General features: G+C 37.9%; 1 protein-coding gene across 2 annotated transcripts in view; it reads right to left on the minus strand.

Annotated features, from left to right (window-relative positions):
- RYK (receptor like tyrosine kinase) overlaps positions 1-20652 on the minus strand; it is an 86694-nt gene that overhangs the window by 33725 nt on the left and 32317 nt on the right. For both annotated transcript variants that reach the window (XM_041734375.1, XM_041734374.1), the window contains exons 3-6: positions 9221-9320; positions 6960-7094; positions 4735-4788; positions 1166-1310 (exon numbers count right to left, since the gene is read on the minus strand). In XM_041734375.1, coding sequence (XP_041590309.1) covers positions 1166-1310; positions 4735-4788; positions 6960-7094; positions 9221-9320 — 434 coding nt within the window. The remainder of the gene's footprint in view (positions 1-1165; positions 1311-4734; positions 4789-6959; positions 7095-9220; positions 9321-20652) is intronic.

Raw genomic sequence — 20652 nt, forward strand, 5'->3', positions numbered from 1 at the left:
AGAGGATAGGAGAGAGAGAGAGAAACAGAGAAGGAACAAATGGGCAGTTGGGAGGCTTAGAAAAGACTTCATGAAAGAAATGGCAATAGGGAGTTGAAAGCTGAAGAAGGAACATGTTTGGACTGGTGGAAAATACAGGGACCTCTGTGGGGAAAGCATGACTAAAGTCCTAAAGGACAAATTATGGGGCAAAAGTGTGGAACACATAATCATGTGACTGTAGCATAAGTAGGGGTACAGTAAGAAAGGTTCAACAAGTATGGGAGATACCTCTCCACATAATGGAGGGCTTTGAAAGCCAAATCATGAAGCTGGAATCTTTCAGTAACCAAGTGGGAATCACTGAGGAGGAAAATGAGAATTATGTACTCGGAAAGTAAACCTGTCATTCCATCTATACCTCTCACCCTATCTTGGCTATAAAGTCCTCCCTATCATCTCTGACCCATCTAGGCTGGGGCAAGCACCTTTTCTATTTTGACAGCATACTACACAAATCATAATTATCAAATTTATAAACTTTTATAATTATAGGTTAATGTCAATGATGAATACTTAAAGCTATAAAGTATATCATTAATTTTTTTATATTCCCAGCACTTAGTATATCTAACCCAGCATATTTCCAAGGCTACACATTAGAACCATCCACGAAACTTTAAGAAAAATGCTGATGCCCCAACACCACCCCAGACCAATTACATCAGAATCTCTGAAAGGTGGCACCCACGTTTTAAAAGCTTACCCATGATTATAATGTGCAACCAGGTTGAGAACCAATGGTTTAAATCACAGCAGGTTCTCAATAAATGTTTACTGGATGGACAGACAGATGAATGGATAATGATGGAGGAATGAATGAGGAGGAAGAAACAGGGCTATTTTAAAAAGGTACTAGGAGTCTGGAATAAAATCACTTTTTAAAGGGGATGGGAACAAAATGTGATCTACCAACTAAGAAACTGTAATTTCTGTTCAAAAAAAATTTTAAATAAAATCAGAAAAACACAATGACAGTAATCCCAAAGATAATCGTTTTTCTTTTGGCAAGACCTGATTATCCTTCCTTCTTCCCCTGTGCACCATATGCATGGGTGTGCATGGGCCCCCATGTAAATGCAAATAACCCTTTACTTTTTTCCCTTTCCCCAAATAGATATAATACCTGTCATCCAGTTCAATTCTTTTCATACTATGAAGGTGCAAAACAGCTAATATTATTGCTACAAGAAATATTACTGCACAGCAAACTCCCACGCTGATATAAAACACACGAGTAGAAGTGGTCGGAGCTGCATGTACAGGATCATCTGAAATAAAAATGAAAAGCACATTAAGCTTTTTAAACAAATACTATCAATTTCTGTATGACCCAATATAAACAATGGGTATCCTACTCTCTGTAAAAAAATACTTTCATCTCATGTACCCACTCTTTGATGAGTTACCAGTGGTATTGATATAAGTTCTCATAATTTTTAAAATATTGTTGGAGGGTTTCTTTTTGAAGATTTTATTCATTTATTTGAGAGAAAGCATGAGCAGGAGGAGGGGCAGAGGGAGAGGGAGAAGCAGACTCCCTGCTGAGCAAGGAGCCCAACATGGGGCTCAATCCCAGAACTCTAGGATCCTGATCTGAGTTGAAGGAAGACACTTAACTGAGCTAACCAGGCTCCCCTGAAGGAGCTTTTAAAAGGGGTTTTAAAGAAAACTTTTCATTAATGAGTACAAAAGTCACAAATCTTAGATGTATGTATAGCAGTGTTGTCCAACAAATCTCTGCAGTGACAGAAATGTTCTGTAGTATGTGGTCCAATAGAGTAGCCACTGGTCACTTGTGGTTATTAAGACCTTGAAATGTAGCTAATACTACTGAGGAACTGAAATTTTAATTTTATTTCATTTTAATTAATTTAAGTAGCCATAAGTGGCTAGTAGTTACCAAAATTGACAGCACAGATCTATATATCCTTCACATCTCTTCAACAGTGATGTCTAGAGGGGAAAGGTGAGACATCTTTTTGCCAATCACTGACTCACAGAAGGAATATACAACAGAGTGACCAACACATTTTTAAAAAGCAACAAACTTTTAGTCTTTTTCTCTTATGAGAGTAACAGATTATTTTGCTTATTTATTTTTAAAGGTAAGGGCAAGATAACAAAACCCCACTCATGAAATACTATTCAACTTTCTATTATTCAAAACAGAGAGGGAAAGAGAAAACAAACCTCGGCAATCAGGAAAGTGACTCAAAGGCAGGCAGGCAGGCAGACAGACACAGACACACACACACACACAAACTGAGGAAGATCTAGATGCACAGAGATAGAGATACATACGATCTGAGCAAGCACAGGCAAAGACAGAGAAATAGAAGCAGAACTGGTGTAACCAAGGCATCAAGTAAGTTTTAATGATGAGTACTCACATCATAATTCTACTGAATAAAACCTGAGGAATCTGGGTTTTATCCTACATAAGACAGGAAATCGTTATTAAGCAAAGGAATGATATACATGAGGAGACTTGAAAAACAAAACAAAACTGACTGCATGCTGTGTAAAGAATGCTTTGAGGATTGAGCAAGAACAGGAGCAGGGAACAAGTTAGAAAGTTACTATAGTAGTCCAAAAAAGAGACAGCAGGGATGTGGGCAAGAGTATAGCGGACTGGAGGCACAGTCAACAGACCTTGCTAATGAATGATATTCGGGTAAGAGGAAAAGAGGAATCAAAACTTTGTCTTAAAGAATTAGGTGGCGAATGGTACCTTTACAAAAACTGGGGGGAAAAGGCAGGTTGGGAAAAGAAAGAGAATCAACAGTTGTGTTGTATCTAAGAGTACCCAGTATACATCTACATGGAGGTATCAAGTTGACAGAAATACAAATGTGGACTTCTGAGGATAGGTTAAGGACAAAAGATAAAAGCTATTAGCTTTTAAAAACTTGAAAGATGGCTTTCTAAAATTTAAACTGATCAACAAACAGTGAATCAGAACAGATTAAATCAAAGAGACCAAACAGATTCCAGGGCAGCTAGACTTTACTACAGACTGAATGAAGGCCGGACTTTCCTCAAAGATGCCACAGGCTGTTCAATCCTGGAAGGGGCAGAAAAGGGAGGTCCCTCAGTTCATCTATGAACTATTCCTGCCAAGAGTTGGCCCTAAATCTAATCAAGTACAGAATCTAGGAGAAAGAAAAATACATTAATACCACAAAGATGCAGATATGAGAAATCTGATGGGATAAATGACTCGATTTCATCAACAAAAAAGTGATATAAAAGGGCGTGTGATCTCTGATTAATATAAAATATTTGTCAAAAAAATAGAGTGTGTGGGCTTTATCTGGATCCTAATACAGACGAGAAACTATAAAAAGATATTTTTGAGATAATCAGGTTAATATGAACAAGAACTAGCTATTAGTATTAAGGAATTACTGTTAATTTTCTTAAATGTAATATATCAAATACAAGTGAATAGGTCCTGGGTGACTGTGGGTTATTTCTTTAATTACCTTTAAAAAAAAAAAAGATTTTATTTATCCATTTTGACAGAGAATGAGCACAAGAAGAAGGGGGAGGAGCAAAAGGAAAGGGAAAGTAGGCTCCCTGCAGAGCTGGGAGCCCAGTGTGGGCCAAGATCCTAACCTGAGCCCAAGGCAGACAGTTAACAGACTGAACCACCCAGGCGCCCCTTAATTATCTTTTTAAAAAGAAATTCATACTGGAATATTTATGGATGAAAGGATGCCTGGATTGTGCTTAAAATACTCTACCCCTCCCCACCCACCTATCCATCCAAAAAAGGAGGAAGAAATCAATGGAACAACACTGGCAAAACGTTCATTATTACTGAAGTAGGGTAATGGTCATATGCAGTGTCATCAGTGCACTCTGTCATCTTTTGCATATTTGAAATTCTCCAGTCACAAATTTTAAGTTTACTTCTATGAAGAGAATCTAATATCCTTTTAAGATAGTGCTATTAAAAGTATCTCAAGAAGTATAAGACTTGGGATGCCTGGGTGGCTCAGCGGTTGAGCGTCTGCCTTTGGCTCAGGTCCTGATCCCGGGATCTGGGATTGAGTCCCACATCGGGCTTCCTGTATGGAGCCTGCTTCTCCCTCTGCCTATGTCTCTGCCTCTCTCTGTGTCTCTTATGAATAAAATAAAATATTTTTTTAAAAAAAGAAGTATAAGACTCAATGATGCATCCATATCAGAAAAGGAAAAAAGAAGTCTAAGTTACACCATTTAAACATAACCATTACCAAAAAATAAAAATTTACTTTTGAGTTTCTGCTCTGTAGGTTTAAATAAGTATCTTAAGTATCCTTACTTTTCAGCTGAATGAAATTAACCAGTCCAAGCAAAAAATCAGACTTTCTAAACTTCTGCTATAGAGATAAGGATCTTATACATGTTTTCATTTTCATACTTTAATTATAACCATTCAAAATGATGTGATATAAATTCTTGCTTATAGATCATGTTATAAAATATGTATGAGTTTTGCTTCACAAAAATTTCAATATTCTAATCATTTCACCTGACTCTATATATACCAATCTACAATACATCAGTGAAATAAATAGCAAGACCTCAGTTATCTTTTAACAAACTGGACACTACAAGACCTTCAAGTCTCATACAATAATGTACATTTGCAATCAGCCATTTTTCTTCCCTGGAGACTGAAAAAGGTAACACAGTAACACTTACAAATAGTTCTGCTAGTGTTTTTGTCCAAGGCTGAAGTTTTAACTTCTTCAAGTTCTGAATTAAAAAAAAAAAAAAAAAAAAAAAGACATTTTAGAAATTCTTCCTTTTCCATGTAAATCCTGAAATACCTTAATCACATTTTTCTGAGTTTTTCTCTAACATAGTTTTGTTTTTTATTAGAACACTGCCTGAACTAAGCAACAGGGTATTTGTTGCAAGATAATAAATACTATGTTGCTACTCTGATAATGATCACTATAATCACCAATCCCTAGTCTATGGGTGTTGCTTATAGATGTTCAATGAAAAAGGGTTTCTGTGGTCTAGAAGTTTGGAGAAAAGAAATATTTTAACCTCTGTGGAGACACATAATTCACATTAGCAGAGTATAAAGGCTCTAAGGAGTTCTTAAGTAACGAAAAATATCTAATCAAGCAGTCCCCACTCACACATAAAGGAATATTTTCTTGCCAGTAATACTGATTAATATTCGATATAGGACAGATGTTTTCTGTTGCAATTTTTTAAATGTAGTAGAGTAAAAAACACATTTTTTAGACAGACGCATTAGGATGACATATTAAAGTAAGAGTCATGAAAAAAAAAATAAAATAAAATAAAGTAAGAGTCATGAACTGGATGATTGGGGTGGCCAGAAGTATGACGACCAAATGGAAAGGGTGGCACTATATTAGGTCTAAAACAGAATCAAAATTACACCAGCTGTATTTTAGTGTTAATTTTCATGCACACATTATAGAAAACAGAGAAAGTATGGGATCATTCCGAATGTCAGCTGATCATTAAACTCAGCAGCTAACTAACAGGGGTGGGTTCCATCGATCACATCACATTTGGCCATCATCCTGCCTTTAGACATTAGACCATGGTACCACCATAGCCTCTTTTTAGGGATCAGGAACCAGGCTTTCGACACTCTTCACTGACTGGCTGTGCCAGCTTAGGTGGTCTCTCTGGGCCCACTCTCCTCATATCAATTCTATAATGACTAGGTTGAACTAGAGAGACTCTAAAGTCCACTCTGGCTCTAAAATTACATGAAAGTTAGGTACATAACTGAATATACTAGAACTGAAAAATATATCAAAACACTAGAGCTAAAAAGTGCTTGCTAACTTTCCATTTAAAAAATGTCCATTCTAATCCATTCTAATGCAATACAGTTTTTTTATTGGCATGTATCTGGACATCAGCCATTATAACTCACTTGCTGACCTCAGGTACTTTTATAATATTCAGCACTAACTTCAATTAGGAAATGTGTTAAGAGAGAGTTTAACAATGGAGCTAAGAGCACCAGTTTGCATCCAGCTGCACCACTTGGCTGTCTGACCTTGGCAAGTTGGTCAGATGCACTCAGCCTCAGCTTCCCTCTGAGAAAATGGAAGTAATGAGGGAACTGCTGCCTAGAGTCATTGTAAAGGTTACCTAAATTCAATGGGAGTAAAGTACCTGTCACATGGTATGCACTCAATAAGTTTAGAAGGTTATATTTTCCCTACCTTAGATAGTAACCAAAGTGACGGTGCAAATTCAGATCATTTTACCTTTGTGCAACTTAAAGTGAGTAAGTTGAACTAGATAACCTTTAAGGAGAACTCTAAAATTCTTTCATCTACAGCCTATGTGCTAGGAATTCTCATAGCCACTGTAATTTCTTGAGTAACTGATTATTCAAAACCAAAGCTAGTAACATCTATTAAGTACTCACACATGGTATTCTGAGATTTAGGTCTGATTCAATTAATCTAAAAGAAAATTTAAAAGAGTTTAAAAGAGTTTATTATGCCCTGTTTACAAATGAAAAAGCTGAGACTTAGGTTAAATGACTTGTCTCCATATCAGGCCCAGTCTATCTGGCCCCGGGCAATGCTTCTGTGCAACACCACCTCCATAAGGAAAACACAGTCAACACTAGGGGCCCTTATCAGAATCATGTGACCAGCCACTTGAGTACTATTTCACATCCCTAATGGAAAACACCCTAGCAATTCTGATAAAAGATTTTGAGACTGCAGAGCCTGAGGGAGATTCCTGACAACAGGCTACCTGGTGATTATCTTAGAATTTCATCTGTTAGTGCTTTCTTTTCTCACTTGCAACTATTATCAAGATTTGGTCACAAATCTGTAGAAAAATGACAAAACTTATTTTTGACCTTATCACATCTATATAAAACAAACTTTGGTAAATAAATTCCTTACTTTTGTAGCACATTTTCCTTCGCTTAAAGTTTAAGACTGTAAAGTTTTTTGAAGAATTTACTGTCAAGTTGAGCTGCATTAGTATCATAACCTCAGAATCTACTTTGCCAGTACAGGAAAGCTCGACCCGAAACACTGTTTAAAAAACAAAAAAGAAAAGATATTTTAATTTTCTAAAAATCAACATTCTAGTATTCTAGAATTCTTTGTTGCCTAAAACTAAAAATAATATTTACATAACACTAAACAAAAATTTTCAAAGAACTTACCTTCAAACTACACAGCTTTAGACATTAATATTTTTTCATCCATTATAGATATAAAAGTTAGCATTAAAGAACAAACCAAGACATAAAGGAAAAGATTATTGTCAACTTTTTAAAAAAGATTTTATTTATTTATTCATGAGAGACACAGAAAGAGAGAGGCAGAGATATAGGCAGAGGGAAAAGCAGGCTCCATGCAGGGAGCCCGATGTGGGACGCAATCCAGGATCACACCAAGCCAAAGGCAGACGCTCAACTGCTGAGCCACCCAGGGGTCCCTACTTTCAACTTTTGCTCATGATTTTTTTTTTTTTGCTCATGATTTTTAATAGATCACTTTGTCTCATAAGTCCTCTTATTATTATATACTAAAGCTACAGAAAAGGCAAACCCTGCTACCTTACCGGTCACATCAGCATAAGAACGATTACTTGATAAAAAGGAAAAACAATTCACTATACCAAAATGTAATTATGTATTGCTCTTAATTAAGAGATTAAATATAAAGCTGTAAAGTGATAAACCTGATAGATTAAGTAACTATGAATCTAAAAATATAAAAACCTTTCTAAACAGAAACTAGCTTTAAACAATTACTATAGCAACAAGAGAACAGACATGGGTGCACATCATTTTTTTTTTTCAATCTTTCAGTTTAAGATTCTTTTTTTTTTTTTACAAATTTAGAGTATCATTCTATCATCTGTATGAGCATATGAAAAATATGGGCATTTCTGAATTTCTTTATTGACTCATAAAAAAGAGGAAGCCCCCTATGCTTTCCTAAAGCTTAATGTATGTCACTAATAACAACGGTTAAGACTGCCAGAAAGAGTTCTACAATACTGCTATATTGTGAAAAGTACACAGCTTATGCTTTCAAGTTTTAAGAAGTTTGTTTTGCCTTTCTTAAAATCTCATATCTTCAGGAGCCTTTCCTAAAAGGCTGACTCAACAGGCGTTAAATTTGGGTAAAAATAACCCTTTAATCATTTAGTCAGACATGTATTACATGACTATCCTGTGCAGATAGATGCTGTGCTAGGCAACAAGGGCAGATAGCTAAAAAAGACAGCTCCAGCGCTGAGGGTAGCCACAGGCCAGCAAGGAGAGACAAGCACAAAGAATTACAAGATAACATAATTAGTTCAAAAACAGTCAAATTACAAGATCCTACAGGATAGGAAGCAGAAGAAAGAGTTAACAACTGGACAGACAGAAGGAAGCAAGAAAAGGACAGTGCAGATATTGAATCTCGAAGAATCTTTAGTACGAATTAGAGTTTATAAGCAGAAAAGAGGAAAAGGCAGTTCCATATACACAGACCAACACATGCAAAGGCAAGGATGTCAAAACTTCATGTAGTATGGTGCCACTGGAATGCTGGGGCAAATGCAGCAACAAGGCCAGACAGGCAGGCAGGGGCAGAGGATAAACATACAGCACACGGCTGGAGAGTCTACAATGTATGCAGTTGATGGGGGGTAGGAGGCCTAATGGGCCTGGTGTCATTTGGTCAGATATGAGTGTTCAGTGATGATCCAGGCCACGGTGTAGGAATTAGTCAGAGGAATGAGACCAGGCACAGAGACACACGTGGAGGCCAAGGCCAGCAATGCAGAAAAGGAGACAAGAAGTGAGTGCAGACTGTTCTGGAAGGGATGGAAGAGGGAATGGTTTAAAACAGTGTAAATAATCAGATTTTTAAAAGTACTTACACATCTTATGCCTATCAACTAAGATACACTACACATCAATTATTAAACTATTCTTTTTTGTGAACAAGGGGTAGTGGAAGGCGAGGTAGGCAGGGGGTTTGGGTGACTGGGTGATGGGCACTAAGGGGGGCGCCTGGTGGGATGAGCACTGGGTATTATGCTATATGTTGACAAATTGAACTCCAATAAAAAAATTTTTTTAAAAATAAAATAAACTATTCTTTTTTGGACATGGGGAACACAACTGAAAATAGAATGTTAATTCTTTCAGACTCACCTGATAAAGTGCGTGGAACTTCCCCCTGAGCAGAAATGTTGACCTGGGGCATGTCCATAGCCACAAAATTGTCTACTTGGAATCCCAGCTTATATTCAACCTGTAAAATATAGACATAAACAAACTGAATCTGTGATAACAGAAAGGACACAGTCTGACTTCACTGATTAGCTCATTAACTAGTAAATGCATGAGCCTTTCATATGTACAAATAATCTACCTATAACAAAATCCAAATTGCTAGAAACGGTCCTAGGAATTTCAACTGGATAAAAATTCAACTCAGTAAACCACTCTCTATTTCATGTCCGGAACAGTACCACCACTCTCCTGTAAAACCTGTATTCTAAGATTCAGAAATCTTGCTGAGAACTACACAGCCACTGACAGGCCCTGGAGAGATAGATATGAAGAGCCAAGTTGTTGACATGTGTAATTTACAGACCACTGACTAGTCACCAATGTCTTCTCTGATTGATAAATGCCAGGTATGAGGGCTTCCATGTGGCTAGTGGATGAAAATCTGATCTACAGATCCACTCACTCCATAAGCAGATTACAAAGCACAAATTTCTCATAGAATGACTCTAGCCCAGCTTTCATCATAAAGTTTATGTTTGGAAACCCATCTAATTTCTGAATCTACTTCTCAAGTAATTAAGAATCCAGAAAGAAAAAGAGGTGATTACAAAGATATCACTAGAACACCAATATTAACTATCAACAGCAATATTAACTATCAATACCTGGCCTACATAGGTGGCTTAACATAACCAACCAGCATCAATAAATACAGCCCTATCGTTAGACTGATGGTCATGGAAGAAATAGCTCAAACTGTAAAACAAAAGCTGATATTTGGAATAGTTGCCACCTTCAAGACCTTTAATGAAGCTTTATATTTCATATCACTCTTTGTATAGCCTGCTGGGGTCTTGATAAAAATGGTACTTCTCTCCCATCTAGTGGTCACAAGGGTGGTTTTGGTGAAGAGCCAGAATCGGAGGAAGCCAAGGGGGCAGTGGGATGGGAAAAGAGGGGTAGAAAAGAGGTTTAGGAAACCATTCTTTAAGAAACTTAACTAGGAAAAATGGAGCCAGGTTGGAGGGAGGATGAGACAGATTCTGAGGCTTTTCTTTCTTTCTTCAATGGGAGGTATTATAATGTGTTTGTATGCTAATGAAAAAAGCCAATGAAATGGGACGTAATAAAGATTAAAGTAAACAGGAAGAGAGTATCATCCTAGCTTATGAGAAAAGGGACTGTCTGGGGCAAAGGGTGTCTGTCTACCCATGGTAAGTATTCATGCCAATGAATTTAACTCCCCCTATGGATCTCTCTTCACACTTTCATACTCGAATGTCCCTGAACACTGTTAGGGGTATACAAATGTCATAGTATTACTTCACAGTTAGATACATATACAAACAACTGTTAAAGTCTGTATCTGGTAAGTGCTATGTTCATGACAAAGAAAATGTTTTTGCTGCTGCATATCACTGACTTAGTGGTACTTTTGGGCTTGTCAGTGATCACTTACCTTAGCATGCTGCAATACTGTCAATGCCACCAGGGGGTGCTAGAGCAGCCTGGCTAAGTGTGGGCCAAGGAGCAAGCAGCCATACTCATTGACTAAGAGAATACATTAGCTAGATTCCTATATCCATACTATCTTTGAACAGGACAATACACGAAGGGCAAGTGCACAAAAGAAATTAAGCAAGGGGACGTCTGAGTGGCTCAGCAGTTGGGCATCTGCCTCTGGCTCAGGGCGTGATCCTGGAATCCCGGGATCGAGTTCCGCATCAGGCTCCTGCAGGGTGCCTGCTTCTCCCGCTGCCTATGTCTCTGCCTCTCTCTCTGTGTCTCTCATGAATAAAGGAAAGGAAAGGAAAGGAAAGGAAAGGAAAGGAAAGGAAAGGAAAGGAAAGGAAAGGAAAGGAAAGGAAGGAAAGGAAAGGAAAGGAAAGGAAAGGAAAGGAAAGGAAAGGAAAGGAAAGGGAGAAAAGAGAGAAAAAAAGGAAAGGAAAGGGAGAAAAGAGAGAAAAGAGAAAAGAAAGAAAAGAAAGAAGGAAGGAAGGAAAGAAAAAGAAAGAGAGAGAGAAAGAGAGAAAGAGAGAAAGAGAAAGAAAGAAAGAAAGAAAGAAAGAAAGAAAGAAAGAAAGAAAGAAAGAAAGAACTGGAACCATGAGACTGTGATCCTTAGGTAAATTATTAACTTTTCTGAGTTTCAGTTTTTGAAAAATGAGGCTAACACAACACATTATAAGGATCAAATAGGATACTTAATACAACACATCTGTCAGTCTGGCACAGGGCCCCTGGTAAACACAGACCCCGGTGGCATCATTCCAGAATAACTACCCTACTGCCCCACTGCATTTCCCCATAAGCACCAGCTAACTACTGACCCTAGAGATTCTGACACAAGCTTCCTGTGCTGTGCTAAGGACATTGCTGCAGCCCTCTGTTCTGTTCCCCATCTTGGGACCCCCACTATTCTAAACAGCCTACTGCATACTTAGGCTTTTCACAACTGTCTTCCCCACCTTCTCCTGCAACCTGGCTTTCCTCAGAAGTCATCTCTTCCCCTGCCTATCAGTCAGTTCTTACAATACCTAACCCCCAGGGCCTAGGCAGCAGGGTCAGCATGCTTTTAGGATCATTAGGTCCTCCCTAGACATTCCTCCCTTGTGCAAAATCCCCTATACCCGAAGCTCACGATGGCTGTTTCTCATACCATCAACATCAACAACAGACAAAAACTTTGCAGAGGCCTTGGCCCTTGGCTCACTTTGTCTCATGCCATCTTCCTGGTAGCTTCAATATTAAGTATTCAGTATTGCTACATGATAAAGAATTAGGCCAAAACCAAAACAAATGCACAAATCCTACCCTATCAAAGATCCCATCACTAACTCTGATTCCTACAAAACCAGTTCTGTGACTTGGTTTCACTTTCCCAGAGCCTGTGCCCCAGAGATGACTATGTTACTGACAGTCATATTGGTACCCTCAATTGGTTCACTCCCCTCCATACCCTCAAGGGGCCATAACAGCACCCTAACCTCTCATTCTACTGCTGCTCAGCACTGCTGGAGGAAATCACATCCCTGGAGAGAAGGGTGCTTCTACACAAAGATGACCTCCAGGCTCAGGGTAGATAGGCCCTTAATGATGTCAGCAAGCCTTTCCTCACAGATTCCTCTCCCTCCCTAGTCTACTCATTCCAAATGTCACAGGACATCACCATCTGCTGCCCTCCCCACTTCCTCGCTCTTCAGACAATGTCCTCATCTTCTTCTGCTAGCACACAGGAACCCCATTTTGAAGTCATTGTTTTCAGATGTTAGAGCACTTAACCTCTGTACTACGGTCCCAAGGAAAGATATCCTCTTCTCCTAGTATACAAGGTTCTAGCCCATTTTCACCACCAATGGGATCTCTTATCATTCACTGGTCTCACTCTCCTATGCCTTCAATCTCTCCCATATGCCAAATTACCTACTAAACATATGTATATTATAAATCTTACAGCTCTCAAAACTTAACAGATTCAAAGACAAATGTATGTTTCCCCACACCTGTTGGCTCTTTTATTCTAGGTCTCAGTTATTGTAAGCAGACGCATAGCTAACCAGAGACCAGAATTTCTAGGAAAGCAGAGAATGGCAAATGGGGTCAAAAGCCTTAACTGCAATGCAGAAGGCAGGGGACAAGACGAGCACCCAAGTATCTCAGAGAGGCAAAGGGGGGGGGGGGGGAAATGAGCTTATAAATGGAGCTGGAGAGAGGCGGTGAAGGGGCTGGGTAGGAGGTTTGAGAAGGCTGACCCTTTGACTAGAAAATCAGCCTAGAGGAATAAGGAGTATGAAAGTACAGAAAGAAGCCTGCCCTTTGCTGGCTCCCTTTCTGAGGGACTATCTAAACATGCGAGATGTTCACAAGACATTCTCTTCTCTCTCTGAAATTCTTAGAATATTAATTTTTAAATTGTAGTTTTGGGGGTCAGAGAACAAACTGCCAATTGTCACAGTACAATTTTCTTTACTCTGCCATGTATCGATCTATGTGGAGTCTCACTTGCCCATGATCCTTTGAAAAAACAGATCTGTTCTAAAGCTAACATTCACAACCTAATGGAACAAAGGAAATCTGAACAGCAGTTGTTTATCAGAAAAGAGTAAGCCAAAATATTTCAGAAAAGAAGCTAGAGAAAATATAAATATTTGAATAAGCTAAAAAATAAACATTTTTGGTAATCTTCCCTTACTTGGAAACAAATGGCAATTCCAAATAGGCAGCTGATGAGTAAAGCCATTTCCTTCTGGAACACAGTACAGATTTAAAGTGAATACATTTTCCTACAGCCGTACAGTCTTTTAATTTCTCTGAATTTACCAAAAGTGCTGCCTTCTTCACGGAAATCCCACTCTGCAGGAGATACTGTAGGAACTCTGGACAAGTTCCCTGGAGACCCTCCTGACATGATGAAGAATTCCTGAAACCAGAGAACAGCTACAGAGTGGATGGGAGTTGGGGGAGTATTCTGCTACACTCTGGTATATTTTTGCCTTCCAGCTATCTAAAATATCTACTGACATTTAACAGATGCAGTGGCATGCTTTTCCCCCAGATATCAGAGAATGTTCTGGAATATAGAAGAAACTAATTCTTTGTTAAAACCACCCAGCAGTTTTTGCTTTTCTGACCATGTGGTCTTGTGAAAGAAAAGAAATACCAGAGTTCTCATCCCACCTGGAAATGCAATTAACCAATGGTATTTAACTACTACTCAACAGATGTCAAGAATAAGATACAGCTTCACTTCTGAGAAGATCACAGTCTATTTGGCAAGACAAAACAACCAAGTAAACACTGACAAACAGCACTATTAGCAAAAAGCTTTGATACGTGAAAACCAATGTTAAAATATGTACAGTGTGAATGGGCATATCAAGGAGAGCCTGGAGATCTCTGGAAGCAAACATTTTATTTACCTCCTGGCATACCTTAAAAAAGTAAGAACTGAGAATTTCTGATAAATAGTTAGAGCTTAGGAGCTGTGGCCTTCCTCCAGAAAGTTCATGACTGCATCCTAGAGCCAAAATGATCAGGTGAAGAATCCTGTGTCTTCTCAGGTAAAGAAGCCAGGTCTCTCTTGCCCCCTTGTGTGACTTTCCCATTTCAAGTCACCTCTACCACCTATGTCTTCTGCTTCTACTATTACCTTGAGCAAGTCCCTTCCCAAATCTGGATCTTATTTTTTTTTCCCCTCATAATAACTGATCAGTAAACCAAACTGCAACCATATAATGTATTTTTCAGTGATTTGAAAGAGAAAGCATTCAACTCTATAAACCCTTTACCAATATATATTCAGTGCTCTGCAAACTGCACAAAGTATGCAGTATATTACTTGTTAAAATACACACACACACACACACACACACATACACACACACAGAGAGAGATGCTTATCCATGTACAGACTAGCTTTAGAATGGGAGACAGGAATCAAGTAACAGTGGTTGCCATTGGAAGGGCAACTCAGTGTCTAGATTGATTGGGGATGGTACTAGGAAAGTATAGGGGACTTATTTTTCACTGTATATCCCTTATGCCTTTTGAGTGTTGTACCGTATGCATATGTTGAATGCTCAAAAGATTAATTTTTAAAATAAGCAAAATTCAATTACTCAACTGTGCTACAATTACCAAAGAGATTATAACCTAATACTGGAATTAGGGGTTGCAATGGTAGCCAAAGCCTGAAACTGGATTAACACAAACATATTCCTTAGTTTTTTATTGTAAAACCTTTTAAGATAGAAGATGATTACTTTCCCCTAATTCTAAATCCTATTACAGATGAACTTGTGAAATTAGTTTAGCTATGAATCCCATTCATTTCTGCCAATTTATAAGTTTATTCACGGTGAAATACCTGACAAATCCCACGTGGACAACTAGTGTCAAGTGTACCCAACTTGTGTTTCACACTTCTAGAAACAGGAAGTTCACCACATTCCAAATTTAAAGAGCTCTAACCACTCAGAAGATCCCTGTATGTTGAGCTGTGCCCTGTGGCTTCCACCTGTGCATCTCTTCTGTAGTCAGTAAAAGAGCACCTATAACTAAGTACCAGGTATCTGGTATAGTACACTGTGCTATATACCAGGCACAGGGAACACAAAGACGAAAAGGAGTTCCTTCCTTTGAAAGGCTTTGCATCTAAGAGGGAGATAGAAAGGAAGATCAACCATATGATATTCTTAAGAGTATGACAATGGTGATGAGGGAGAAAAGAGAAGGGTGCCACAGATACAGAAAGGAACACCTGGCACAGCCAAAAGAGAGGTGATACCAGGTTTGAGATTTATAAGATGAACAGGAGTCAATGGGGAAAGGGCATTTCTAGCACTGCAAATAGCAGCAATGTAACAGAGTCCAGGGCATTCAAAAAATTGTCAAACAAAACAAGACTAAACAACTAGCTGAAGAGAAAGTAGAAAAGAAAGGCAGAGACAAGATCATAAAGACTTCCTAAGAAATCAGAAATTTATTCTGGTAGCAACTGAGAGCCCTAGAGCAGTTTTTGGGAGCAGAGATTAAGCGGTGAGGTGGGGCAGCAGTGCAGCAAGGAGTTAGTCCCGAGGCAAGGAGACCAGTTATAAAACTATTTCCATATCTAGTTAAGAAAAAACTAAGGCTTAAACTACAGATGGCATATTATGTCCAGAGAGAGGTAGAAGATGAACTCAAAATATAATTATGAGAGACAATCAACTAGACTTGGCAAATGTAGGAGAAGTACAGGGGCCCTTCTAGGATTCTGGCCTAGATGTGTAATAGTGGTGATGCCCTCCAACAAGTCAGAGAACTTCTTTCTACCTCACCAGGAATATCATACTAGCAATGGTAGCTCAAATGTGCAATAATGATGGTATTTAAAACCTGCCACTGAAGTAATTCAGAAATTATTCATGAAGAATATGGAAGGACCTAGAGCAATAGCAGGGCTCCTCTTGACCCAACATGTGCCCAGGCCAGTGCTGCTTCCCATTCAAATGTATATATTTATCTGAACCCTTTACTCTCTACTCTCCTCCACTCCAATTTCCTCCTGTGACAGGCTCCTAAAATTCCTCAGATATCCATTATCAGCAATATCAGATCCCTGAAACTCACTCCAAATAAAAACATCCGATGTATGTATATTTTAAAAGGGAATGTATTTTTTTAATAAATTAATTTTTATTGGTGTTCAATTTACCAACATACAGAATAACACCCAGTGCTCATCCCGTCAAGTGTCCCCCTCAGTGCCCGTCACCCATTCCCCCCCACCCCCCGCCCTCCTCCCCTTCCACCACCCCTAGTTCATTTCCCAGAGTTAGGAGTCTTTATGTTCTGTCTCCCTTCCTGATATTTCCCACACATTTCTTCTCCCTTCCTTTATATTCCCTTTCACTATTATTTATATTCCCCAAATGAATGAGAACATACACTGTCCTCCGATTGACTTACTGCACTCAGCATAATACCCTCCAGTTCCATCTGCGTCGAAGCAAATGGTGGGTATTTGTCATTTCTAATGGCTGAGTAATATTCCATTGTATACATAAACCACATCTTCTTTATCCATTCATCTTTCGATGGACACCAAGGCTCCTTCCAGTTTGGCAATTGTGGACATTGCTGCTAGAAACATCAGGGTGCAGGTGTCCCGGCGTTTCATTGCATCTGAATCTTTGGGGTAAATCCCCAGCAGTGCAATTGCTGGGTCGTAGGGCAGGTCTATTTTTAACTCTTTGAGGAACCTCCACACAGTTTTCCAGAGTGGCTGCACCAGTTCACATTCCCACCAACAGTGTAAGAGGGTAAAGGGAATGTATTTTAAGAGAAGGTTTAATTCTGTTCAGTTCTAACTGCCACATGCCACACTGCCTTTTTATTCACAGATCCTACCCATATACATGCCCAAGAACCATTTTCATGATATATCATTATTTTTTCTGAGCCCAGACATAATCATACCTTATTCAAGGTCAGTAGAGTACTACAGAAGATTCTCTACTATTTCATTAGATTTTTCACTACCTCAAAATACATGTATTGTTTTTATATTTGTCAACATTAAAAGTAGGAAAAGTTACAAAAGATTATCAATTTTTTGGAGAACATAAGAAGCTTCTCTGCCTGAAAGATGTTCACAGAAACACTCAGAGTTGCAAGGGAACTTAAAATGAAAGACCAATTACTCCACAAATGCTTAAATTCCCATTCCCTCTACAACATGCCCACCAAATATTTAGCCAATGTAGATATGACCTCTTCCAATGAGAGGGAACATACGATTGATTCTCTTTGACAGCACTGGCTAAAAAGTGAGAACTAATTCTAAACATAGAGGCAAAAACTAGTAGTTGAAAGCATGATAAAGAATGGTATTTTGAAAATATAATTCACAAAATCTCCCCACAATTTCTTATTCATTAGAAAGAAGAATGCTTTACAGTGGAGAAACTTAGTGAACTGAGTGATCATAATGGGACAAGTTAACAGCATGTGCACTCTGAAGGACAGTATTTTTGGGTGTTACTAGGAAGGAGACGTTCCTGAGCTAATCATGAGGAAACCTCAGACAACTCAAATTGAGGAACATTCTACAAAAAAACTGACATTTTAAAAATGTCAAGGTCAAGACACACAAAGAAAGGCCAAAGAAATGTTCCAGATTAACAGAGGACTAAAGTTTCATCAACCAACTGCATGCATGATTCTAAATCAGATGAAAAAAAGAACTATAAAGATCATTATCAGGATAACTGATGAAATGTGAGTCCTGTACATTAGATAATAGTATTGTATAAATGTTAAGTTTCTTCATTTTGATGATTGTACTCTGATTATGTAAAGAATGCCCCCTTATTCTTAGAAAATATATATTGATGTATTTAAGGCTAAAGGGACAGGATGCTTGCAATTCACTTTCATATAGTTCAAGAAAAAAGTGTGCATGCATGAGGGTGGGGAGAAAGAATGAATGATAGAGCAAGCACAGGAAGAAAACTAATAACAACCAGTGAATCTGGACGAAGGATGTAGGAGAATTCTCTGTACTACTATAATTTTTCTTTACATTTGAAATTATATCAAAATTAAAAGTTACTCTGATCCCTAAGTAGTAAGGTCATATAATATTATGTAAGAATACTGAAAAATGTGTTAGCATAGTTTCCTTGAAGAGTTCAGGTCCTACTCACTGATACTGATGAACCTCAGATGAAAATGTCTCATATGAACCTTTTCTGAATTATTTCTACCATTTACTTTGGGAATAATGTTGCCATTATTCCTTACCAACCAAGTGAAGGTTGGTAAATGTTCTTTTACCTGTGGCCAATGTTCTTAAATGTTCTTAATTATTTCACATGAATTTTCTTTCTTGACCTCTGTTTTGCAGTTTTTACCCTAAAGAGATAATCCACCACTAAAAAAGCAGCCCCATATCTGGATACCCCAAGGTAACAATGTTGGATAGTCAAAGTGCTCCAGATGACAAGGCATATATGTTTTACCCAGAATCCAAGCTAAGTCAACTTTAATTGCACTACTGTAGCTCTATTTTAATGCCTGTTTGTATATGTGTATATAATGTTTCTCTAAATGTATGCTTCAGTATATATATATATATATATATATATATATACTGAAGCTATATATATATAGCTATAGTATATATACATTCTATATATATACATTCTACAGTATATATACATTCATATATATACATATATATGAAGCTATATATATATAGCTATAGTATATATACACTCTAAATGTATGTTTCAGTGTATATATATATATATATATATATATATATATATAGCTGATCCTTGAACAACATGGTTTTTGAACTGAACAAGACCACTTACATGAATTTTTTTATAGCGTAATACTGTACATACTGTATATACTATAATGGATTTTCTTTCTCTTCCTTATGATTTTTCTTTTCTCTAGCTTACTTTAGTGTAAGAATTACAGCATATAATATATATAACCCATAAAATATGCATTAATTGACCATTAGTGGGATACCTGGGTGGCTCAGGGGTTGGGCCTCTGCCTTCGGCTCAGGGGCATGATCCTGGAATCTGGATCGAGTCCCACATCGGGTTCCCTGCAGGGAGCCTGCTTCTACCTCTGCCTGTGTCTCTGCCTCTCTCTCTCTCTCTCTCTCTCTGTGTGTCTCATGAATAAATAAATCTTTAATAAAAAAAATTGACAATCAGTAATTATACTTTGAGGGAGTCAAAAGTTATAAATGGATTTTCAACTGCAGGGGGACATGCATGCCCCATAACCCTCACATTACTCAAGGGTCAACCGTAATAATATGAAAATATGTACAGTTACATAATCATTTTTACTCATCTGGTTAGCAAACAACTATACTTAAAATATTTTGTGTTAAGTAGTGAATTGAAGAAATAAGCACTCCTATTCACTTGGTTGGTAAGGAATGTTAGTTCATTGGCACCATCTTGGAAGAGGAAGGGAGAAATAATTTGGCAATGTCCAACCAAAATTTTAAACATTCACACTCTGACTCTGCCATTTCACAACTTGGCGATAACTTATGATTCAAAAATAATGCCACAAGTGCACAAAAACTTCTCAATGTACACACACCCAAGTACACATATGCACACATATATTTCTACATTTCTATATTCATCAATAACAAAGTTAAAAACAGCAACAAATATGAACTACCAATTGTTTTTGCTATTCCTGTACCATGGATCTTGCCTACCAGATGAAGTGAAGAAAACTATCTCTAACAATAAAAGGATGCATTGTTTGAAATAGTGAAATGCTATCAAAAATTCATGTGTCAATGAGGCACTTAAGAAATAATCATACATCCATACAGTATCATACTATATTGCCATTAAAGAGAATAAGTTAGATATATAAGTAGAGACATGGAAAGATGCCAGGAAACAGTAATAGGTAAGGGGAATAAATTCCCCTTTTTTGTTTAAAACATAAAAAAAAAAAAACTGAGTTTGAAGTATACCAAACTATAAACAATGATTATTTTGGGGTGTAGACCTAAACAAAGTCTCAACAGTTTTTAAAGTAAATCTATGAATACTTGAAGTTTCCTAATACTCATTACTGTTTTCTAAGTAGATAAAATGATCTAGGGGCAGCCCGGGTGGCTCAGCGGTTTTGTGCCGCCTTCACTCTGATCCTGGAGACCCGGGATCGAGTCCCACGTCGGGCTCCCTGCATGGAGCCTGCTTCTCCCTCTGCCCGTGTCTCTGCCTCTCTCTCTCTGTGTCTCTCATGAATAAATAAAGTTAAAAAAAAATCTATATTAAAGCCATCAAATTTAAATGACTTGCAACAAATAT

This window comes from Vulpes lagopus, chromosome 19, assembly GCF_018345385.1.
Source record: "Vulpes lagopus strain Blue_001 chromosome 19, ASM1834538v1, whole genome shotgun sequence".
Lineage (NCBI taxonomy): Eukaryota > Metazoa > Chordata > Mammalia > Carnivora > Canidae > Vulpes > Vulpes lagopus.